Source organism: Chelonia mydas, chromosome 1 (genome assembly GCF_015237465.2).
Source record: "Chelonia mydas isolate rCheMyd1 chromosome 1, rCheMyd1.pri.v2, whole genome shotgun sequence".
NCBI lineage: Eukaryota > Metazoa > Chordata > Testudines > Cheloniidae > Chelonia > Chelonia mydas.
In genome coordinates this window covers 224,250,984-224,276,426 of record NC_057849.1, presented here as the reverse complement: position 1 = coordinate 224,276,426, position 25,443 = coordinate 224,250,984, and the positions used below count along the sequence as shown (strand labels likewise).

Genomic DNA, 25,443 nt, shown 5'->3' with positions numbered 1-25,443 from the left:
TGGTTCAGTGTGTTTAGTACAAACACGTTTTAGCTAAACCAAAATGAATCACTCAGACCAAAATAAAATGTCCACACAGGGTTTGCGTTGGTTTAACTAAACTGGTGCAAGTTGGTATGTAGACAAGGCCTAAGTCCTGCTCAAGGCACTCCAGGGAGACTCCTGTAACATTTGCCTAAGGCTGGCCCAGAAGGCTTAACGTGAGCCTTGATGCTTGAAGTCAGGAGTACTGAGCTTTGACTTATTGGATGATGCATATCCTCGGCAGAAGCCAAGCCAGGTGGTGTTGAGAGGGAACCAGTAGCTCTCTAGAGAACTGTTATCAAAGCCACTGACTCCAAGCAAGGCTTGTGATTTCCCCCACCTGCATTTGTGACAGAGATGGAGACAGTAATTCTGAATGCTGGTCTATCAATCTATCCAAGTCACTCTAGGTCCTTTGTGAGACTGTCACAAGGTCTTCAGTAACATCTCCGATGCATTCCTTTTAGCCCTTTGTTGGGAGCAGTTAGAGTTCAACAAATTCATAATGCTTTTTACACCAAGGCAGCACCTTCAGCACAAAAAGGTCTGGTACTAAGCACTTCTTATTTTGTTTGAATAATAACTTGTATTTCTTGACAATTTTGGGGTGCTTTCGTGATTGCTTTCATTTCTGTCCAGTTCACCTTGAACTTCTCAAGCCAAGGTCTGCCAAATAACAGTGGATACTTTCTTTCAATCACATACAAGGGTAAAATGACTGACTGTCCATCTAGCTGAACTTTCACCTGAAGTACCCCTTTGGGGACTAACTTTTTGCCAACATAGGTCTTCAAAACCTTAGAGGTTTTTTCTAGAGGAACTTGTGACAGTGTCTAGTGAAAGGCAGATGCAGAAGTCAGTGAGATGGCAGCTCCAGTATTAAGCTACATTCTTGTCAGAACTTCTACAATTGAGGGTGTGATCCAGATGTAATGTCTGACTCCAGCTGGCGATAACATGTGGTGTTCTGGTTCTTGATCAGTGTCATTAGAGCTCGTACCTTTTTCCACATTATGAATTCCCAGCTTCCATCCTTTTAGGTTCATCCTTCATAGGTGTCTTCTTGGTTGTAAAGTTACCCTTTGTTGCTGAGCCGTGTGACAGTTCACAGTAATGTGTCCTTTCTTCTGACATTTTCTGCCAATAACCTGGCGTGTCCAGCAGTCCTTTTCAGCATGAGCAGTTTGTGCACCATGGGCACGTGGAAATTCCTTGCGTTCCCATGATCCTCTATCTTGCCGATGTAGGAGGTAACTTTCCAGTTCACACTAAATGCCAGAGAATTCTTCCCTAAGGTCTCCATGGCAACTGCTACTTCAACAGCCTTCTTGAATGTAAGTGCTAATACAGTCAGTACTTCTCCTGGACCTGGTCACTGCATAATCCAAAGACTAATTGGTCACGTAGGGCATCACTTAATGTTTGTCCAAACTGACAATGCTCTGACAGTTTCCTTAGAGCAACAATAAACTGTGCTACCACCTCTCCACTTCTCTGATCTCGCTGATGAAACAGATATTGTTCTGCTATCATTGATGGCAAGGAGAAAAATATTTTTGCATTGCTGCTGTAATTGCAGTGTACGTGGCGGTTCTGGGAACAGTTGGAGACAACAGGTTATGCAGCAGTCCATATGCCTTTGGACCCATTATTGTCAGCAAGGTTGAAACTTTGTCCACTGGGAATGGTGCTGCAGGTTACAAATTACTCAAAACATCGAGGTACACCACCCAGGAGTCACGGCTGTTGTCAAATTCATAACATAGCCCACAAAAGGTGCTATTTCACTGCTCTTGTTTTGAATTTTACACCTCCTGGAAGTCTCTTCCTCAGGGAAATTGTTTTGTTTTGTTTTTTAAATTGTGCACTGTCCTCACTGGATCACCCTCTGTTGGCTGGGTGCTTATACTGCAAAATGCAGAATTCTTCCTTTGGCTGCACTGGGCTCCCTCTGCTGGCTCTAGACTCTCAGTGCAGGCTCAGCCTTTTCTCTGCCTGCTTGCACCTGATCAACAAAGTTAGCTGCTTCCCCTTCACTGCTCTGAAGTTTTCTAAACAGTTCCAACAGTAATTGCAGTACTTTTATCCTGGGTTGTATCTTTATTTGCCTAATTCCTCCTCTGAAGCTGGCTGGTTCACACTGTCCCAGAAGCAAAAAGCAGCAAGCTGTCACCCTGTGCCTCTAGGTGAATTTTGTCCCCTTTTTCAAAATTTTATTCTTTGTTCTATTCAGGCAATGGAAGCCCTGGACACTTGTTGGGATAGAAGGGCCTTGCTGCCAATGTTGTGTTTCTGGAGCCAGCAGAGAAGGAGTTAGATACAGACACAGAGGGAGCTGATGGACACACAGCTGTCAGCTGTGCTCCCTTTATGGTTCTCGCCCGCAAAACTGAAACTATAACAATAACATGGTTTGCAGTGGGGAGGGGAGAGTGCTCAAATATTTAAAGGGATATGATGATATGTAGGCTCCATCCAAAGTATCCCTGCTATAAATTATTTATTTTGGGATAACTCCAGAACTAAATGCTCACTAAAGGCAGGCTATTATTCATTTAGCTAAAAAGAACAGATGGCCATCAGGTACACAAATCATATTTTAGATAATTGTTCATAAAGGTCATTAGGTTGAAAATTGTTTTTCTATTCTTGGAAATTTATAATCCTTTATTCCTGGAATAAAAAGCTACTGACTTCTGGGAAAATTCTTCAAGGGAGTAGATTTTTGGGCCAAATCCTGATCACAGTGAAACAGCCAAATCCTGGTCACAATGAAACCTGTGCAAAACTTCCATTGCCATTGACTTCAGTGGGACTAGGAGTTGACCATTAATTCCTGAAAGAGTACCACACGTAGAGATGGCGGAGCTGGTGGCTGATGTGTCTAAAGTTCAGCTCTGCTGCTGTTTTGAATTTGATTTGCTTGATTTATTTTATCTCTAAAAGTGGGAATTCCTTTCTTGAGCTAAAATAGAGTACATGGTCTTATCCAGATGTGGCAAAATTGCTGCACCATGATGTCCCCTCCTGGCTGGCTGTGGCACTACAGCAACTTTTGCCTCAGTTTCCCTCACCTTTCAGAGCCACAGTGGGCTTTATCAAAATCCAACAAAATATATATATATATATATAACCAACTCACCAGGCAATCACCTTGGTGAAGGAGTGCCTCTGCTGCTGCTTCTCCCTGGTTCAGGCAGTCTCCTGATCCAAGGCACACTCCTCCCCTTACTCAGGATTTCCCACAGGCTCCAACTCATCAGGGTCTCCATCTTACTCAGGCTTTCAGCTCATCCCTGGAGAAGCATATCTGGTCTTTCTCTATCTCGGTCTTCTTTGCAGGCTGCTTCCCAGAGAGAGAGAGCTTCCTATCTTTTCTCTTCTGGTTTTCCCCCAGCAGTGCTCACCCAGCTTTATATAGAGCCAAAACTCTTCTCTATCCCAGTTGGGCTTTATTTCCAATTAGTCCTGGCTCACCCTCCACGTGCACCCAGGCTGGTTAATTGGTCTAGGAGGTCTATATTAATCCTTTTACAACCTGTGTAGGATAAACACCCCATAACAAAGGAGTTTACATTTTTAGATTAAAAATATGTTTTTACAGGATCTAAGTTAAAACTATAACTTGTTAAATAGTTTTATAATTCTAAAATAAGAGTGATTCAGATTTTTTTTTATTACTTCATTTACAAATATTCTGTGTGATATTTTGTATTGTATACTTTGCACAGTGCACTTAAGCTATTTGTTTTTAATATTCTGGGAAAGAAAAATTAATCAAGTAAGTAAAAGCTATATATTTTAAAAAACAGAATGAGCACATTCGCCTGTTATTTCACATTTGGTGCTTTCCTTTTCAAATATTTCTTCTGCACTGAGCTATACAGGCTTTAATGTAAGTGATCATTTGAGGTTGTTTGCTGTTTGAGATAATAATGTTACTATATATACTTCAAGGCCTATCGCTAAACTGTTTCTGTTTAGTCTGAGAGTTTATTAGCCCAGGATGTGGGAATTATTGAATTAACAGGAAGCTCTCTCAAGTTACTATATTGCCCTTCTTCCTTTTGCCTTAGTTCTCTGAGAGAACTGTCTAGAACAAAGAAGTCTGACTCAGCTTCTGACACTGTCCACTGTGTCACTCAATTTAACTTTAGCTTCCTGCTATCTCCCTCCCATAAAAAAACATCCTACTTTCTTCCCCAATTAAGAGCAACTCCTTTAAAATTGTCTTATTTAATGTCTGAAGTTTATGTGGGCTGATATGGGAGTGAGGAAACAAATTTTGAGAGTAGCATGTTTGTAGTCACCATGTGGCTAAGGAGTTTGAGAAGCAAAGAGTGATAGTAGCCAGAGTTGAGTGATTTGCATAGGACATATATATAATCTGAATATAGTTGTAGTATTAGCATGTGATCATGTACTTGAAGACTGTATTGTAATGCATTCACACAGGGGAGCATAGCAAACTTCATGTTGGCATTTCCTCATTTTTGAGTGCTTAATCATGAAACCCACATAATTTTTGTTTGGAATATGTATTTAGGATGTTTGAACTAGTAACTGAGAATTGTGAATTTTAGTCTGTTTTCCTCCATGTGATGTCTGACATCTGACTAACAAGTCCATGTGAGTATTCTTGACTGCTTGTTCTGTTTGTGAATAAACGTAGAATTAATTTGGACATAATTCTGGCTTTGTTTTACAACATACAGCTAGTTCTCCAAACTGCTTTTGGTCCAACCTATGAAAGCAATAAGGGGACATCCCTTCAGATTTTCAGCATTCTTAATCCACATGAACATAGTGCATTTATACAATGCTATTGACAATCACATGCAGTTTGGAAAGAAAATTCAGTGACAGGATGATTGATTCACTAACTTTCTTGCAGTATGAAATCGGTATTTTCTTTTTAAAGAAAATGGTCTCAGCTTTCTCCTTCCATACCCACTTTTTTTTAAAGGCTGTAGAATTTGCAGAAAGAAAAATGCTCGAAAAGCGTCAGGAAGAAGAAGATAATGTGGCTGAAATTTCCAGCCTCCTTCGAGGAGACTTGCTTTCTGAAAACCCAGAACAAGCAGCCAGTTCGTTTGGGCGACATCGTGTGATTACTGATCGATGGAAAGGAATGAACCAGGATCAGTTGAAGGCAATACGTTACACTCAACAACAACAAGTTCTGGAGAAACTGGTATTCAAACCCATTTGCTTATCTGTATTAGTTGGAGTAGTAGCATAGGCAGGGCTGGTAGCACCGCCAATTATTAAGGTGGCTTGACACTTCCCATTATAAGATTCCGTTTTCAGTAGCTTATAGCTTTATAACAGCCAAACTTCAACACCTCTTCTTCAGGATGAATTTGTTTGAAAAAGTTAATCCAAAATGGTCCAGACATTTCCAAGAACGAGGCTAGCGAAAAATACGACGTTAAATTCTGGCAACATTTTCTTTGAGAAGCTCTCATGCCCCCATGCTTTGTATTGGGGACTTGAAATTTGGCAGGGGTATTCTTTGTGTCAGGGATGTTCCTTTTGCTGTTCCTGTGAAAATCCACCCAAATTTGGCCAAGTTATAAGCCTTTGAAAAATCTCAGTTTGCACATGCTCAGTAGAATTGTTAGTTTCACAGCTAAAATCTGTGAAGATTCCATTCTCACTGAACATGCTTCATCCCTCAACTCCTAGTGCTGATCAGACTCCCTGTGCACCAGTCCCACATTGTGCCTGATTAGGTTTCAGCCCAGGGCTATAGGGGCTGGCCTCTCCTTGGAATTGCTGTTCCCAGATGTTCTGGGCTAGGGTAGGGCCATGCACTAGATTGAATTCAAGGAGTCTGTCTCTCCTGTGCTTTCAATAACTGTCCTGCTGGCACCAAGGGAGCATGGAGTAGGAAGCTGTCTAATTAGAATGCAGAAGGACAAGAACCAGACTGAAGGGGAGAGAAATTAGCATGGGAACAAGGAACCTGCTGAGATTGGGACTGGAGTGTGGGAGAAAGTAAACTTGTGACTGGAGGCGGGACTGGGAGTGGAAGACTGGGACAGACTGGGCAAGACAGTTGAGACTGGGACTGATAGCCAGGAGAGGGGAGGGGAACACTGCATCTGATGAGAAGCTGGGGGGATGGAGAGAAACTAGGAATTTTGGACAAGGAGTCTGGGGGAATATGGGCAGGGTAGGGAGGAAAGCCAGAATGCCAGAGAAAAGCCCATGAGAAAATGAATAATTCTCTTTTCCGAGAAGGGTTTAAATAGCGTGCTGTAAATGGGACATGTGACCATACAGTGAACAAAGAGGAGAAAATACTGAAATCGCTCCTCACTAAGTGATCGCTATCCATTTTGTGTACTGAATGAAAGAGGGGTTCTGCAGGGGGAAAAGAAAGGTCTTTAATTACATAATCACATACTATACTAATTCAAATAAGGGGGCAAGTTAAGGTTCAAAAGCAATCTTAATTCTGGCATATCCTAACTTTTGACATTGCAACCTTAATAATGTTCTTTTAATATAGTGTTCTGTGTGCAATTTTTTTTAGAGACAAATCTGTCAATAGATAAATTCTCTTAAATTCTAGGGGCTGTGTTTCATACCAGCGTGGTAATGTTCATCATAAAGGAGCTAGTTAATATGACAAGAAGTTGTCCATCTTTAACTTATTTTTTTAACAGTTTCACCAGTCCTGAACAACTGTTATGTCTTTTCACAGAGACACCAAAAGCAGTTTAATTTTGATTGACAGATGTACACAGTGTAGAGCTGCCTCGTCTGAATATGTCTAAAAGGTGGTATCAAAGCTGTGATGCACAAGGGGAATATGATCGGAGGTAGTGATAGACCATTTGTAAATATAGGGTGTATTGGAGGAGAAGGAAGTTTGAGTCAAAAATTATGCCAAGACAACAGATAATGGGCTTGATTTACTCTGAAATCCACCTGGAGAAGGAAGTGCACAGTACTACAACCCCCTTTCTACAAGGAGACACTGAGCTGCCAGCACAACCTCAAATGTAGACAGCACTGGCCATGAAGAGAACATAGCCAGTCTGACCAGATTTGCACCAGTTTCGTGAATCTTCTCAGATACCATCCTTTAGTGGGTCTCCTACAGAGAGCTTTGACTGCATTAAAAGCTGTCTTCCCCTGAGCATAACCCTCTGGGGGAGGGCGTAATGAAACCACTGCCTGCCTTCCCCATGTGGGCTGAATTTCCCACAGGACACAACAGCTACTGCTGGTGGAGGAGGGTGCAATGTGAATCCTTCTGTCATAGCAGGGGTGAATCAAGCCCATAAAAGACAAATGAGCTCATCACGAGTGAACTTGCTAATAAGACTATTTAAATATTGTTTTATCTGTGATTGTGAAGAGAAAGCAGACATTTCTTTTCTTCCTCCAGAGGCTGCAGGAGGAAGAACGGCAAAGAAATGCAGAGTGGGACAGGCAACGTATACAGGCCGCCAGAGCACAACTTCTTTTTGAGCGGCATCAACAGCGACTAAATCGAGAACTTCGCAGAACTCTGGATAATGCTAATGCACAACTCTCCCAGGAGCAGAAATCAAAGTAAGTGCCTAGAGGGATTAATCTATATCAGATAAAGTCTTTCCCATTGACAACAGCTTGGCATTATAAAATTGCTTAGTGAGCCTGCTGTACTTGTCATAAGATGTTTTGACATTGATTGCATTTTAAAAAATCGCAAGTTTAGAGCAAGTGTCTAAATTTTGTAGTATGAGGAAAAAAGAAAACTCTTCTCAAGAGACTATCCTGTTACTGTTCCTAAGTTACACATTTGGAATAATGGCTCAAATACACTATGACCTCAGCAGAACTTGTCAGTAAGTGTCACATTATGTTCATTGTACAAAGCAGAATAAAAGATAAAAAAGTGGGGAAAATATTCATAGATTCCAAGGCCAAAAGGGACCATTATGATCATCTGGCCTGACCTCCTGTATAACACAAGCCATAGAACTTCCCCAAAATAATTCCTAGAGCATATGTTTTAGAAAAACATCCAATCTTGATTTTAAAATGGTCAGTGATGGAGAATCCTCCATAATCCTTGGTAAATTGTTCCAATGGTTAATTACTGTCACTGTAAAAAAATTTACACCTTATTTCCAGTCTGAATTTGTGTAGTTTCGATTCCAGCCACTAGATCATAGGTGCCAACCCTGTGGGTAAAAAAATAGTGGGTGTTCAGCATCCACCAGCCACAGCTGTTTGATGGCACCCCCGCTGAGCTAATCAGGGCACTCCCAAACACTTGATCGGCAAGGGGGGGGTCGAGCAGGGGCAGGAAGAGACGAAGTGAAGGTAAGGCATTGGAAGAGGAGGCTGAGTGGAGGCGGGGCCTCGGGGTGGAGCATTCCCAGGGAAAACTAGAAGTCGGCGCCTATGCACTGGATAATGTTAAACCTTTCTCTGCTAGATTGGAGAGCCCATTATTAAATATTTGTTCCCCATGTAGATACTTAGACTGTAATCAAGTCACCCCTTTACCTTCTCTTTTGTAATAGTCAGAAAAAGGTAATAAGTACAATGAAAGTTTTCTTAAATACTATATATGTGTCTAGTTGATTCAGCTCACTCTCTTGGAGTCAAAAAGGATGGGACTCCATTGAGTTCAGTAGAGCTATGCCAACAGCAGCTCAGGATAAGGCCCAATGGCAGAGTTCAGCCATAAAGAACCATCAAGTATTGTCATAAACTAGCTTAACAGTGGACAGATATGTATACTTGCTGCGAGGATAAAGAAAAACTAAAAAGAGCATGTTTTTTAAAAACAAAAAACCCATCACTGCAAGCCAGTATCAAAATCCCAGTCTTTAACTTTTTGATTTTTCAGTGCATGCCTAGATTTTATGCAAGAAATTCCTGTACCTGACAATTTCCTGGTCTTAAAACAATATGAAAGAATTCTCAGGCTACATTAATACTGTTTTCCCAACACTGGCATAGTGACATTTTGGGAACATGATTTTAGGGGGGAAAAGAATTGTCATGAGAAAATTGAGCTATATTTATTTTGATTATATAACTAAAATATGTAGTTATATAGTGTAATATTTGTACAGGATTGTGTTTCACTTTTATTTTAAAAATATTCAGAAATTTAAAACATTTACTAATTGATTCTATTTGATTTATTTCTAGAAAAATTTATCTTCAGGAGGAAGTGTATTCAAATTTTCCAACAGGCCAATATTTCACACAGTTTAATACAACTAGCCGGTGACATATGAGACACATCCACTCTCTGAAATATAAATTTATGTAAGGTTTGTAGAAATATTAAAGTTTGATTAACTTTCACTGCTTTACTATGTTTTTCCCCAAGTTTCCAGTTAAGATATTTCTGCATTAAAACAAACCCATATCTTCCTGATGGCACATACTTGTAAGTCATAAGCCTGATGATTGTTATTCCTTGTAATTAATGAGAAATAGAGATTGCTGCTAATTCATGTTTTTGGTTTGGGGGATATTTTTATAACTAACTGTTCTCAGGAGGAAAAGGAAAATAACCGCAAATAACACTGAAATGATTATTTGAGTGCTAATTTAGAGACGTTGTTGGACCAAATCAATTCCTGGGGTGATTCCATCCTAATGGAATTTAGCCCATTGTGATATATATATTTTTTTTAATTTGTATTTCAGATTTTCACTACTCATTTTTATGCATTGAAGTTCATATTTTGACTGAAACCTTCCTTTTACAGGCTACAGAAATATTGAGATTACAGCATGACTGTCAGATATCTTCATACATGCTTTTCAGAGACCATACTCTATTTTACAATGCAAGAGGGAGTATGGGAGGAGTAATTGCTATTGTTGAGACCAAAGAAAAATGAAATGTTTCTGCACATCCATAATTTATTTATATATAAATAAATAAATAGAATTGAATTAATTTTATTAGTACTCCCAATTAAAGTTATGTGCAGTCACTATATCCATTGTTAGTTTTTCCAACAATAAAATACTAAGGTCACTGTGTTGGGGTTTTTTAAGTGTTTTCAGTGCTTGTTGAAAGGTGAAAGATTTGATAGAAATGGAAATTGAAATCACCTGATGAGCTGCCAAACAGATGTTGCAAGGGGAGCAGCACTGCAAGCTTGTTCTCCATACCCCACCAAAAAATGTACTGGGTATAGATGGCCACCCTTATCTAGAATAGAAGGGAAATATGTTAGCTGAAATTATTTTCGAACGTTACTCTTCCCAGAAAGCACTAATAGGTTCCACACTGGCTTCTTTGGCTAGCATAAACTAGTTAACCATGTTATAAACTATTTTAGAACCCAATTTACTGGAAAAAAATCATATTTAAAAATACTTATGACTAATATGATTTCCTCCCAACACAGGGCCAGGGTGCGAGTTGCTGCAACCTCTGTGTCCCCATTGCCAGGATATTGGGACCACTGGTTTCTGTAAATGCAGATCTGCAGCTCCTCTTCCAGCCTAATCTTCCATACTGGGCATATGCAGGGCTAGCACAGAAAGCTTTCCTCCCAAACTGCAGGGGGAGTGCAGGAACTCTTGTGCAGCTGCTCAGCACACAGTCCCTATGTGGAGATAAAGTGGTGTGGTTCTCCTCACTAACATGATTTTCACGCATATATTTCACATGCGTCAATGAGAGTATGTCATATGCTTTTAATTTACATTTTATAGGGCTGCCAAGCGATTAAAAAAATTAATCACGATTAATCACTCTGTTAAACAATAATAGAATGCCATTTATTTAAATATTTTTGGATGTTGTCTACATTTTCAAATGTATTGATTTAAATTACAACACAATACAAAGTGTACAGTGCTTTCTTTATATTTATTTTTGATAATATTTGCACTGTAAAAAACAAGATAGTATTTTTCAATTCACCTAACAAAAGTACAGTAGTGCAATCTTTTGGTCATGAAAGTTGAATTTACAAATGTAGAATTATGTACAAAAAAAACTTGCATTCAAAAATAAAACAGTGTAAAACTTTAGAGCCTACAAGTCCACTCGGTCCTACTTCTTGTTTAGCCAATCACTAAGACAAACAAGTTTGTTTAAATATGCAAGAGATAATGCTGCCCACTTCTTGTTTACAATATCACCTGAAAGAGAACAGATGTTTGTATGCCAATTTTGTAGCCAGCATTGCAAGATATTTATGTGCCAGCTATGCTAAACTTTTGAATGCCCCTTCATGCTTCAGCCACCAGTCTAAAGGACATGCTTCCATGCTGATTACACGTATTAAAAAAATGCATTAATTAAATTTGTGACTAAACTCCTTGGAGGAGAACTGAATGTCTCCTGCTCTGTTTTACCTGAATTCTGCCATATATTTCATGTTATAGCAGTTTCGGATGATGACCCAGCACATGTTCTTTGTTTTAAGAAGACTTTCACTGCAGATTTGACAAAACAGAGGGTACGAATGTGAGATTTTTAAAAATAGCTACAGCACTCGACCAAAGTTTAAGAATCTGAAGTGCCTTCCAAAATCTGAGACGGATGAGATGTGGAGCATGCTTTCAGAAGTCTTAAAAGAGCAACACTCCTATGCAGAAACTACAGAATCCGAACCACCAAAAAAGAAAATCAACCTTCTGCTGGTGGTATCTGACTCTGATGATGAAAATGAACATACAGTGGTCCGTACTGCTTTGGATCATTATCGAGCTGAACCCATCATCAGCATGGATGCATGTCCTCTGGAATAGTGATTGAAGCATGAAGGGACATATGAATATTTACATGCCAGATACACTAAAGGTCTTGTGACGCTGACTACAACCATGCCATGCGAACGCATGTTCTCAGTTTCAGGTGACATTGTAAACAAGAAGCGGGCAGCATTATCTCTTGCATATTTAAACAAACTTGTTTGTCTTAGTGATTGGCTAAACAAGAAGTAGGACCGAGTGGACTTGTAGGGTCTAAAGTTTTACATTGTTTAATTTTTGAATGCAAGTTATTTTGTACATAATTCTACATTTGTAAATTCAACTTTCATGACCAAGAGATTGCACTACTGTACTTGTATTAGGTGAATTGATAAATACTATTTATCATTTTTGCAGTGCAAATATTTGTTATAAAAATATAAAGTGAGCACTGTAAACTTTGTATTCTGTATTGTAATTGAAATTAATATATTTGAAAAAATAGAAAAATATCCAAAAATAAGTATCAATTGGTATTCTATTGTATAGTGCGATTAAAACTCCAATTAATCGCAATTAATTTTTTTTAGTTAATCACGTGAGTTATCGGCAATTAATCAACAGCCCTACTTTTAATGCTAGTCTGCCACAGTGAGACAGCCTTCACTATTAGAGCACAGGAATTGGTTGGTTTTATTGGAGATATGGCAGCAGAGCAATCATTAGACAGCACATCCAGGAACTCCTCTGGAAACTTAACATATCAAACAATCAAAGAGCTGGAGGAACATAGTTAATATAAAAATATAATGTTAGCAACTTCTTTGACAAAAAGCTATGTGACACACATCTCTTTTCCTTTCAGCTAGTCAGTATTCTGGCTTCTGTTATGTTTTCTTTTTTTCCATTTTTATCTGAGAAAGTAGCACGTGATAATTGCGTGGAATGAAAAAATAAGGAAAAAGCAGAACTAAATGGATTTTGAAGTTGGGTGTATTTTCCATTTTTCAGCAATTGTAGCAGGCCATTAGCATCTCAGAGATAAAAAGCCTGATTCTAGTGTACACTAAAGCTCCTTTACACTGCTCTGCCTGTATAAGGGATCTTAAAGTGGATGTAAATTATAATCAACCTTAAATACCTCCAGTTCAATAATTAAGGTCTGGATTATACAACCCTTACACACACTGAGCACTTACACATGTAGTTCAGTTGACTCACACAGATAGTCTCAGAATACTTAGACACTTCATCAGTTTGTAGCAGACAGCTACAAAATGATCATCTCAGGGCTGCATCTGGTTCTCTCACAAATATAAATGGCCACCGAAGAAAATCACATGGGGAAAAACTCTTGCAACAGAGTGTCTACAAGGACTTTTATTGGTCTAAAAGTGTTTTCAAACCTAGGGCTTTAGCCTGATCTCAGATACTATAAATGGGTGTACATCTCAATGTTCAGAATCTCAGGGCCTAATTTCCTTTTAAGCTATAACAGAAAAATGAACATTCTGATTCTGAGAAGTAGCCTGGGAGACTGCATGGCTTTGTCTTCAGTGGGACTGGTCATGTCAGTAAGGGTAAGCCTATACAGCATTTTGGAGCGAGACTTTCAACCCGGGTCAACGAGCTTGGGCTAAGTGCTCTAAAAATAACTATATAGACAGTACTTTGAATTTGCAATTCAGACAGGAGCTTGAGCTCTGAAGCCTAGGGGGAGGGGTGGCCTTCAAAGCTTTGATTGTGTTACAAGTAATTTTTATTGTATAGATTCTATTGTGCCACTTAAGATGTATGGTTACAAAGCAAGAACTTCAGATCACAGCTTTATATGGTAATTTTTAGATGGCTTGAGTTAAATAATTTAGTGATGTAATTTAAAAAAAAAAAAAAAAATCATACATAGACTTTGCATGTATCTAACTGAAGGTCATCATAAATAAATTTACGAAGAAGTGTGTTTGCTAGAAATTATTAGCTCAAAAATGAAGGATAAATATTTTTAGCAATGTACTGGACTAATCACAACATGTACCAGATGTTTACATTAGCAAAATATAATCAGTAAATGATGGTTTTATCATGCAGTTGGAAATTTATTGGAATGTCAGAAAACATACTAAAAATAAGAGGTCTGTGAAGAAGAGGAAATAATGAAAATGGAACTGTAAACAACTTCCTGTATAAAATATGTCTAGCTATCAGCAAAATTAGAATCATATAGTGCAAGCTAACAGTCACCAGGCTGCAAGGATTGGTTCTCACGGACTTGATAGTGTATTATTTGAGGTCTCTTTAATAATTAGATAAATTCATCATTAGAACCCTGGTTTACACTATTATTAATAATTAACTATTTTATTAGTCACTATTCTTCACCATTTTTAATGGTCTCTAAACTTAGGATCAGATTGTCTCAACAGGCCAGTCCATGCTAGGGAACCAGATCCCTGTTAGGGAGTGCCTTCTGTGCAGTATAGTTTCTTCCTTTCTTTCCAAGAGCGCATGGACGCTTCTATATGCAAAAGTATAGTACAAAGGGTCTGGGTCTGCCTACGTCAGGGTTAGGCAAACTTTTTGGCCCAAGGGCCACATCGGGGTGGGAAACTCTATGGAGGGCCGGGTAGGGAAGTCTGTGCCTCCCCAAACAGCCTGGCCCCTACCCCCTATCCTTACCGCCCCCCCCCCCGGCTCCCTGTCCCCTGACTGCCCCCCCCAGACCCCTATCCACACCCCTGCCAGGCCTCCCGAAACTCCACCCCATATCCAACCGCCCCAAGTTCCCTGTCCCCTGATTGCACCCTGGGACCTCCTGTCCCTTATCCAACGCCCCCGCTCCCTGCCTCCTTACCATGCAGCTCAGAGCAGCAGGAGCTCACAGCCCCCTCACCTGGCAGAGCCAGCCACTCTGCTGGCGTGGCTGCAGGGGAGGGGCTGGGGACTAGCCTCCCCGGCCAGGAGTTCAAGGGCCAGGCAGGACGGTCCCATGGGCCAGATGTGGTCTGCGGGCAGTAGGTTGCCCACCTCTGGCCTATGTGGAGGGTTCAGTCTAGGGTAATTTTTGAATACTAGATAGATAATGTATATTATAATAATCTTTCTTTTCCTCTTCTGAAGAGAAATTAACATTGGATCTTGCTTTATATGGAGGGAGAGAAAACAAGGATCTAAGGCAATTTAAACTAGACCCATGGAAAAGTTAATGGAAGCAGAATTTGGCCCTCTGTCTGAAATCCCAACTCATAATGATTTCTCTCGGCCGAGTCCATTTGCTCCCTCATCTCCTTAGTACATTGATGTCCTTTGCTGTCTGTTTCAGATTTGTGAAATCCATCCAGCAATTTTACTTTTTTAATTTTCAAGAACTATACATTTTCCCGCCCTCCCCCCCCAGCACCAATTTGTTTTTTCTGCATGTTCCTAAACCTTCTCTATATTTATGATGATTGTGCTGTTACTCCGATGAAGTAGTGTATTCAGCTCAGATTTCTGTGGAACTGAGGGCTATGATTATTTCTCAAACTTAACACTCTTCATTATCGGTTTTTACTTATTTCCCTCCCAGCAAAAATCCTGGCTTATTGAAAAAAGCCAGTATTTGGGTTTTGCCAATTTTTTTCACCCAAATTTGGGCTTTTTCAGGACCTAGGAATTTTTCTCACGGGAAGCAGACAGAGCCGCACTGAAGGGCTGGTGGGGTCAGTAGCGGGCTTTGTCTGGCGGGGAGGTGGGGGCGGTGGGGGATGTTAATACTCACAAGGTGAAGCCTTCTGCTGCCATCTTGACTCCAGTCCTTCAGCACAGTTCCATTTGCTTCCTCTGTATAGTGGGGGAGCGAGACAGGAAGGGACCTAGGTCCCAGCAGCCAACACTGCTCAGCCATTGAGGTGACAGGCCCACAGGGAGAGGTGCTCTATTATTTTCCACCTTGCAAACATTTTTAATGTTCATAAACACTACAAATCACCTTCAAAAATTTGTACTTTATTATAATTTCATTCATTAGTGTGTTTAATGTCCCGTCAGCCAAGATTCTTGGAGCCAAAGAGGAGAGTGGATCCATAGATAAATACAGATAGGCAAGTAAAGATGGTGAAGAAGAGCATAAATGTGCCCAAAAGAATATACATGCAAATTAAGACAATACTATCTCATGATGGTGTTAGTGCTTATTATGGAGGTGATGTGGAAATGGGAGCAACACCTTCACTCTAACAAAAAAGAAAAAAAACAAAGCAGTTGTCAATGAGTCAGTGCAAAAATTCTGACTAAATTCAGTGGGTTTTGGATCAGACCTTAGACCTTTAATCTCTACATACAGTTTTTATACTGACTAATTGTTTTTGGGGTTTTTTTTTACTGAAATAGTTAAATCAGTACAACCTTTACTATGAATGTAGTAATACCAGTATAAAGATGCCGGATACCAGCATCGTTTATTTCCTTTAATGTACAAGATTAAGCTATATTGGTATCCACTCTGAAAAAGTCCCTCCTCTGCCTTGGTGAGTCCTGCGCTTATTGGCAGATTTGCTTACCTCAGAGGTTCGCAGCAGCCCGCAGTTTGGCCATATTTGTGGCTCAAATCTGCCATTCACTCATTCATTAGCCTCATCACTGGCTAGCTTGGGGAAAAGGAAGAACAATCCCCACAGTCTCTGCTGAGCCACCTAGTGGATCAGGGAAGAGGCAAGAGACCTTCCCCTCTGGTGGAACCCACAGTCCAAGTCAACTCCTCCGGTATCAAGTAGGGAGTTGGGGGGGGGGGGGGGGGGGGGGGAATAGAGAGATGGGGGGAACCCAGGCCAAACCTCTACTCCGGGTTCCAGCCCAGGGCCCTGTGGATTGCAGCTCTCTACAGTGGCTCCTGTAACAGCTGCATGACAGCTACAACTCCCTGGGCTACTTCCCCATGGCCTCCTCCCAACACCTTCTTTATTCTCACCACAGGACCTTCCTCCTGATGTCTTGTAATGCTTGTACTTCTCAGTCTTCCAGTAATACACCTTCTCACTCTCAGCTTCTTGCACCTCTTGTTCCCAGCTCCTCGCACACACACCACAAACTGAAGTGAGCTCCTTTTTTAAAAACCCAGGTGCCCTGATTAGCCTGCCTGTCTTAATTGATTCTGGCAGCTTCTTGATTGGCTGCAGGTGTTCTAATCAGCCTGTCTGCCTTAATTGTTTCCCGAAAGTTCCTGATTGTTCTGGATCTTTCCCTGTTACCTTACCCAGGGAAAAGGGACCTACTTAGCCTGCTCTCCTGCTGCTGCCCTCTGGCCTGGGCTTTCCTTGCTTTTTGCCCCTGCTTTCAGCTTTCTCCCTGATCGGGCCACACGCTCTCCCCCCTTTCTTTTCTTTTTGTTGTTTTTTTTCTTTCTCCGCTGTTGCTAGAGTGCTGGCCGGCTGCCGGCCGGCTGTTAGCCCCCCGCCCGCCCTCGGACACTGCTACCGCTCCAGCTGAAAGCCCCCCCTGAGAGAGGGGGGGCCTGCTGACCCGCTCCCCGGAGGGGGGGAGTGGAGGGACCCAGCTCCTAGACCCAGCCGCTTGCTGTTTGTTTGTGGACCCGTATTTGGCTGAGAGGAACTTTTATCATCTGCTCCGGCATCCCTGGAATTTTGCGGCTGCAGAGAAAGCCCGGAACAGAGAGAAAGAGAAACAGCCATCTACCGGAGGAACACCGCCCGGGGAACTTACAAATCGCCGTGGAGGGGGCCCAAGACTGAGTAACTTTCGAACTGTGCTCTCGTGTGGGGGGAGGCCTTGACTGTGTCTTGACTGTGTTTGTAGGGACACAGGGGGTGTGGCACGGAGCTTCCCCCCGATCCATCTGTGTCCTCCCAACCTCCACACTACGATCTTCCTCACTGCCCCCTCCATCGTCATTGCTGGCTGTTTAACATCTGCCTCTGGACTTAGCTGCTCGCCCTGATTCCACCATGTGGGCCAGAAGCACCAGCCAACCAAACAGGACTCTGTGGACAAGCGTACGGTGGTTCATGTGCCCCCCCCAACCCCCCGCTGAACTGCCCATCCCACAGCCTGTCCCTTTTTACCTGACCCCAACCCCTGTTAACCACCTGCCACCACCCCCGCTGGGGCATCAGCAATGGAGGGCACTGGCGTGACCTCTGCCACTGCCATGCCCACCGCCTCCCCAGACTCTAGGGGAGCCCCCCCAGCCGGCGGGAAAGGCCAGGGCAAGAAGAAGGGAAAGAGCCTCGCTAACACTACCAGGCCCTCCGTGGCAGGGGCCACCACCACTGCTGCGGCCCCGCCACCGACCACAGTGTCCTTCCCCACTACTCCCTCCACTAGCTCTGCGGGTGTCCCTCCCTCACCCCCCAGGATGTATGCCCGGGCGGCGGCAGCCCCCCCGCCTGCCGCCTCGTCATCTCTCCCGCCCACTGCCTCCACCACCATCAACAGCGGCCGGGGCCCCTTCCCCACCATGACAAGGAAGCATGGTGTTCGATGCCTCCTGGTGCCCACCTCACCCCACTTGGAGACCTACGTGCGGGCATTGGCGAGGGTGGTGGGGCCCTTGGCCATTGTGGCGGCCTCCAAAATGTATGGGAAGGTCGTATTCTTCTTAGCATCGGAGGCTGCCGCCCAGGAGGTGGTGGAGAGGGGCCTGGCGGTGGGGGGTTGTTTGTCCCCCTAGAGCCGTTAGAGGACCTGGGCGTCCGCCTGGTCCTGACCTCTGTCCCTCCTTTTCTCCCCAATGCTGCCCTGTTACCCGCCCTTTCCACCCTGGGGAAACCTGTTTCTGTCATCAGCCTTCTCCCGTTGGGCTGCAAGGACCTCACCCTCTGTCACATCTTTTCCTTCCTCCGGCACGTGCAGCTTCTACCGCCGTTGGCGGCGCGTGACGGAGAGGCGCTCGAGGGGTCCTTCCTAGTCCCCCACCAGGGGGCCCGTTACTGGGTGTATTTCTCCACGGGGGAAGCCCGGTGCTACCTCTGCCGGGCGTCAGGGCGTGTCCAGAAGGACTGCCCCTTAGCCCGGCAAGGAGGGGAACCTGGGATCCCCGAGAGCCGGTAGGACATCGGCCCTGTCATTGTCGACGCCCCTGGCCGCCCAATACCCGAACCTGCCCCCGCTCCTCTTCAGACCACCACTTCTCCCGCTCAGACCAAAGGGGCACCTCCCCTACAACGCCCAGATGAGCGGGAGAGCCCCACCCTCGCTGCTGACAATCTGGCGGGGCCTATGGAGGAGGGTGTGGCAGATATACCACCAGGCATAGGAGAGAGCCTGCCCCAGGGAGAATCCTCCTTCCTTTATGCTGCTCCACCGTTCCCCCCCAAGTCCCTGAGCCATCGCCTTTACCCCCTGGCACGACCCCTGCTAACCAGCCCCCAGATGATGCCATGGAGGGCCAGGGCCCTAGTCCAGGGGAAGCGAGGCAAGCGGAAGGCTCGAGCTCCGCCTCATCTACCCAAGGCGGAGGCCCCCCAGAAGACCAGGAAGGGGGGCACCGATGCCGAACCTTCCGCTTTGCCCACGAGTGCGTCCCATCCACCGGTGTCAGCCGGGAAAGACGTGGTAGCACCGGAGGGTAGTGTCTCCCCTCCACGGGAGACCCTCCCCTCCAAGACCCTTGAGGAAGCCCCTCTTGTTCTGACGCTACCCGAAGCCCCCGTGAACCCCGAGGCAACCGTCGTGGCGGGTGCCGGCGGGGAGAACCCCGGGGCGACGGGAAGTGTCCTCTCCTCTATGTTTGAGGAGATCGAGGCCCTAGATCTGACCCCGGTTGCCCAGGGGGAGGACGACTTTTTGCCAGCAAAGCTCGATTTGGGCAACATCACTCCACCCCTCTTTTCCCCATGGTCCCTCCCCGTAACTGCTGCTTCTGCTCCTGCTCCCACCTCCAAGGAGCCCCTGGACTCCTTCATCGACCCGGCCGCTGATGGCACCCCGCTGGCGACCACCGAGCCTGCTCAGGTGACAGCCGGCGCCACGCGGCTGGGACATGAGTCTCCAGGGGCATCCCCCCGTTGGTGTGGAGCAATCGACTTCCTTCCCGGGCGGGGGCCCAACAGAAGATAATCCACCTCCTGATGCTGTGGCCACTAAATCCACCATAGAGCCCGCGCCCGGTGTCACTGAGAGCTCCCTCCCCACCCTTAACCCTCGAGCCTGATCAGGAGGCGCCACCATCCAGCTGCTTGCCTCCCGAAACCCAGAACCTCGCCCCTGCCCCTACCCCATCCAGTCTACCTCCTGCAATGTTATCGCCGCCCCCAGAGCTGTCTCCTTCCCTTTTCCACCTGATGACCCCCAGGGAGCGGCCTTTGCGTTCTCCTGCCCCAACCCATTAGGGGCTGCTATTTCCCTCTATCGCCCCAGAGCTTGAGGTGGGCCTAGAAGCTCCAGCCCATCAGGCACCCCGTCGGGGGTCCGCACCCTGCTTGCCCGTTTTAGTGGGCCACGGGGCTGCACCAAGGGCCTGCTGGGGAACAACCGGGAAGTCGTAACCCCACCCCCCCATGAGCTGCGAGGAGAACTGCGGAAGTTTTTAGAGGATGTCCGTGGCTCCTGCAACAAGGTACAGCTTGCTCTCCAGCGATGGGGGGACTTTTTTCAAATCCTCCGGGTCACAAGGGATAAGGTAAATGGACGGGGAAGGTAAAGGGACGGGGAAGCAGGATGCCTTGGCCTACTGGCGGGTCCACATCTTCCGTGACCAATTACTCACCTACGGGACGGGTCAAGGACTGTTGCGCGGCCCGCTGGGGGATGCAAGCGTCCCTGCCAGTGAGGATCCCCCCCGGCCCTCCCCATGACACCTCTCACCATTGCAACGTTGAACACCCGAGGTTGTAAGATGGCTCTCTGCAGGTCCCAGGTGCTCTCCTTCCTTCGGGAGGGAGGGTACTCTGTGATTTTCGTGCAGGAGACCCATACGGATCCGACCGCCGAAGACAGTTGGCGACTGGGGTGGGGGGACAGGGTCTACTTTAGCCATTCCACGGTTCGGCAGGCTGGAGTGGCGACCCTGTTCTCCCCCGACCTACGGGCCCGAGGTGCTAGGGGTCACCGAGGCCTTGCCGGGTCGCCTGCTGCATCTCCGGGTCTGTATAGAGGGGCTCGTGGTTAACCTCGTTAACGTCTATGCCCCGACATCGGGCCCGGAGCAGCTGCAATTCTATTTACAGGCGTCTGCCTTCCTCGGCACCTTAGATTCTCATGAGTGCCTGGTCCTGGGAGGGGATTTTAATACCACCCTCAAGGAGCGAGACTGCTCGGGGACCAAGCAGAGCCCGGCCGCTGCAGACACCCTCCGGGAGATAGTTGAACATCACTCCCTAGTGGACATCTGGCGTGACCACCACCCGGATGACACTTCCACTTTCATCTTTGTCCGCGTGGAAGCCCATCGGTCGAGCCACTCCCGGTTGGACCGCATTTATTTATCACGCTTCCATCTCTCACGAGCCCACTCCTGCAGCATTTGGCTGGCCCCATTTTGTGACCATCACCTAGCCACCGTGACAGCCTCTCTCTGTGCGGAGAGGCCGGGGCCGGCCTATTGGCATTTTAACAACAGCCTGTTGGAGTATGAGGGCTTCGTGACGTCCTTCCGGGAATTCTGGCTGGCCTGGTGAGGGCAGCGGCGTGCCTTTCCCTCGGTGTGGCGATGGTGGGACCCGGGGAAGGTGCGCGCCAGGCTTTTCTGCCGTGACTACACCTGGGGCACCAGCCGACGGAGAAATGCGGCGATAGAGCAGTTGGAACGGGAGGTCTTAGAGCTGGAGAGGTGTCTGGCCGCCAGCCCCGAGGACCCGCTCCTCTGCGGAGCGTGCCAGGAGAAGCGGGAGGAGCTCCGGGCCCTCGAGGACCATTGGGCCCGGGGCGCTTTTGTTCAATCCCGCATCCGCCTCCTTCGGGAGATGGATCGCAGCTCCCGCTTCTTCTATGCCCTGGAGAAAACGAGGGGGGCCAAGAAACACGTCACCTGCCTCCTGGCAGAAGACGACACCCCCCTCACAGAACCGGCGGAGATGTGCAGGAGGGCCCGAGCCTTCTACGCAAGTCTTTTCTCCCCGGATCTGACTGACCCTAGCGCTTGCAGAGTGCTTTGGGAGGAGCTCCCTACGGTCAGCGCAAGTGACCGAGACCGGCTAGAGTTGCCTCTCACTCTGGCCAAGTTCTCGGAAGCCCTCCATCGTATGCCCGCTAATAAGTCTCTAGGCATGGACGGGCTGAACGTGGAGTTCTACCGCCTGTTTTGGGACGTCCTCGGCCCAGACCTAGTCACTGTCTGGGCCGAATCTCTGCAGAGCGGGGTCCTCCCTCTTTCGTGCAGGCGAGCTGTGCTCGCCCTATTGCCAAAGAAGGGGGACCTCCGCGATTTACGAAATTGGCGTCCCGTCCCACTCCTCAGCACGGACTACAAAATCGTAGCGAAAGCAATCTCGCTGCGGCTAGGGTCTGTGCTGGTGGACGTGATCCACCCAGACCAGACCTACACTGTCTCGGACCGCAGTATCTTTGATAACCTATTTCTGGTTCAGGACCTTTTGGAACTTGGGTGTAGAGATGGTCTATCGTTCGCCCTCCTGTCCCTAGATCAGGAGAAGGCGTTCGATAGGGTGGACCATGGGTACCTCCTGAGCACTCTGCGGGCATTTGGCTTCAGACCCCAGTTTGTGGGTTTTCTCTGGGTGCTGTACGCTTCCGCAAAGTGTCTGGTTAAGCTCAACTGGACCCTGACCGAACCGGTCAGCTTTGGGCGAGGAGTACGGCAGGGGTGCCCCCTCTCGGGCCAGCTGTATGCTCTGGCAATCAAGCCCTTCCTCTGCCTCCTCCGCAGGAGGTTGACAGGGTTGGTGCTGCGGGAGCCGGAGCTGTGGCTGTTCCTGTCGGCGTACGCTGATGATGTGCTCCTCGTGGTCCAGGACTCTGGCTACTTGGCGCGGTTGGAGGCTTGCCAGGCCATCTATTCGGCAGCCACCTCTGCCCGGGTCAACCGGGTCAAGAGCTCTGGCTTGGTGGTAGGAGACTGGCAGCAGGCAAGCTCCCTCCCACCCGCGCTTCAGATGATTCGGTGGAGCGCAGGTCCGCTGCTCTACCTCGGCATTTACCTTTCTGCCACGCATCCCTCTCCACCGGAGAACTGGGAAAATTTAGAGGGCGGGGCGATAGAGCGGCTCCAGAAATGGACGGGACTACTCCGATGTCTCTCCCTTCGTGGGAAAGCGCTGGTGCTTAATCAACTAGTCCTGTCCATGCTCTGGTACCGGCTCAACACCCTGGTCCCAGCCCCGGGTTTCCTGACCAACCTCCGGACATCGATTCTGGGTTTCTTTTGGTCAAGAATGCACTGGGCCCCTGTAGGGGTTCTTCATCTACCCCTGAAGGAAGGAGGACAGGGCCTGAAGTGTCTGCACTCTCAGGTCTGCGTCTTCCGCCTCCAGGCCCTACAGAGGCTTTATGGTGCAGGCAGTTCGGCATGGAGCATACTGGCGCATGCTATCCTGCACCACATCCAAGGGCTCCAATATGACCGGGAGCTCTTTTATCTCTGCCCAGGAGGTCTTCCACGAGACCTCTCCGGGCTGCCGGTCTTCTACCAGGACTTCCTCCGGACTTGGAAACTGTTTTTAATGACCAGGTCCATAGCGGCCACCGAGGGGGCAGATCTCCTCTTGGAGCCCCTGCTACACAACCCCCAGCTCCGTGTGCAGGTGGCGGAGTCCCGCTCGGTGCGCCAGAGCTTGATCCTGGCAGAAGTCATGAGAGTCGGAGACCTCCTGGACTACGACCAGGGAGACTGGCTGGATCCCCTGACGCTCGCTCAGCGCATTGGGCTCTCCAGACCTCGTACCCCCCGGCGCGTACTTCAGGAGGTGAAGGCCGCTTTGCCGCCCACTGCTAGAGTTTACCTCGATCGGGTCCTGCTCGAGGGCACACCCCGCCCACCCTCTACCCCAGGCCCGCTGGACCTTTTAATTGGACCCCTGCCCCGTAGACCCAATCGACCCCCTCACCCCTTTACGGCAAGCTGGCTGCATGAACTGCAGCCGGTATGCTTCCAAACCACGCCAAGGAAACATCTATACATGCTCGTGCTCCGCACCCTTCACGCCCTCACCCTACTGTCCCGCCCCGACCCAAAGTGGCGAGACCTTCTGCCACCTTTGGAGGGTGAGCAGCCCCGGTGGGCCAGCCTATATTCCACCTTGGTTCCGAGGCCCGTCGGGGACATCAGTTGGCGGCTCCTTCACGGAGCTGTGAGCACGGGCACGTACTTGGCGCGGTTCAACCCCATCCCAGATACCTGTCCCTTTTGCGGTGTGAGGGAAACCCTGGTGCACGTATATTTGGAGTGCGCCAGGCTGCAGCCCCTGTTCCGGTTCCTCACAAATCTTTTATTATGTTTTTGGTTGCATTTTTCCCCTCACCTTTTTATTTATGCACTCCCCATCCATGGCCTCACAAAGTCACGGGATCTCCTAGTTAACCTCCTCCTGGCCCTGGCTAAAACGGCCATCTATAAAACCAGAGAGAGGAGGTTGGCCGATGGAGTTTCCTGTGCTTGTGGGGCCGTTTTCCGATCCTCGGTCCGTTCATGTATCCGGGCGGAGTTCCTGTGGGCGGCGTCCACCGACTCCCTTGATGCTTTTGAAGAGTGGTGGGCGCTGTTCGAGGCTCTCTGCTCGGTGTCCCCATCCGGCTTCCTTTGTTTTGACCCTTTGATTGGGGGAGAGAGTAAGGGACCCCAGCCCCAGCCATTGCTGCTGCGGACACCACCACCTTAGAGGGGTCCTTTCACACGTGGGTGCACGTGCCCCCCCGGGTTGTCCGCCCCACAGCCTGCCCCTTTTGTTGGGTGCTTTCAGAGGAGGGAATTGTTTGGTGACACTCGGGCGTGGCGCCAGGTAACTCGAGGGGGTGGCAGACCTTGAGAGTTGATGAAGCCCCCTCGCTCTGGGCCACCAGGTGACTCGGAAGGGTGGAAGACCACAAGAGTCAAGGAAGCCCCCCGCTCTGGGCCCAGGCAAGCTTGAACACTTCCCGCCCCTGAAGCTAATGAGAAAACAATTGTGATTGGTTGCTGTGTTACACATTGCATATGCTGCTGTTTTGTTTTGTAAGTGTGTTATGCAAATAAAAAAAAACACCTTTTGCTTCAAAAAAAAAAAAAAAAAGCACTCTCTTGTAGCCATCTGGCCTGACCCTTTCACACCACATTAGGTGGTTGTACTGTTTTAACTATGCCAGTTTCAAACCAATAAAGTTACAGTGGTACAAAAAGTGTATGTAGACCAGCCTTTTCAATTACCAGCTTGCCCCCTGTAATACCTTTTGCAAGTTGGCGAGGTACAAATTGCATTCCCTTTCATGTGAATATGAGTTGGCTAACCACATATATGGAAATATATACAGAGGTGAGATCTGTTGAGCTACCTGTCTAAGTACTTACGTGCCTAATCGCTGTAGTTCCATTCCATGGACCTCTGAGCATCTAAATGATGTCTTGAAAATCACATATATTTGAGCTCCTTCCCTGCTTGTCATTTCTCAGAACAGTAGGGGTCATATTTGCTTGTTTTCATAACAAGCCTTTTTGCCTGAGATGCTTTTTTAGAAGATGTTTGGCATGGGATTAGCTTGGCAAGATTAGTATTAGGCGTGCGAATCCAAAAAGATCATGAAATTAAGCACATTTCTGCAAATGCCATTTCACTAGTTAGGTGAAAGGGTCAAAGTGTTACGCAAGAAGAGAGA

The 25,443-nt window shown here is 46.7% G+C and overlaps 1 protein-coding gene across 3 annotated transcripts in view; it reads left to right on the top strand.

Moving 5' to 3' along the window:
- Positions 1-14,028, top strand: part of RIBC2 (RIB43A domain with coiled-coils 2) — a 33,011-nt gene extending 18,983 nt beyond the window's left edge. Inside the window, exons 5-8 of one of the 3 annotated variants that reach the window (XM_027824214.3) lie at positions 4,991-5,218; positions 7,427-7,593; positions 9,190-9,309; positions 9,759-14,028. In XM_027824214.3, the coding sequence (XP_027680015.1) occupies positions 4,991-5,218; positions 7,427-7,593; positions 9,190-9,271 (477 nt within the window). In that variant the 3' untranslated portion in view covers positions 9,272-9,309; positions 9,759-14,028. Of the gene's footprint in view, positions 1-4,990; positions 5,219-7,426; positions 7,598-9,189; positions 9,733-9,758 lie in introns of those variants that run through there. The other 2 variants (XM_027824213.3, XM_043537694.1) reach the window with 2 other exon arrangements.
- The last annotated feature ends 11,415 nt before the right edge of the window (positions 14,029-25,443 follow it).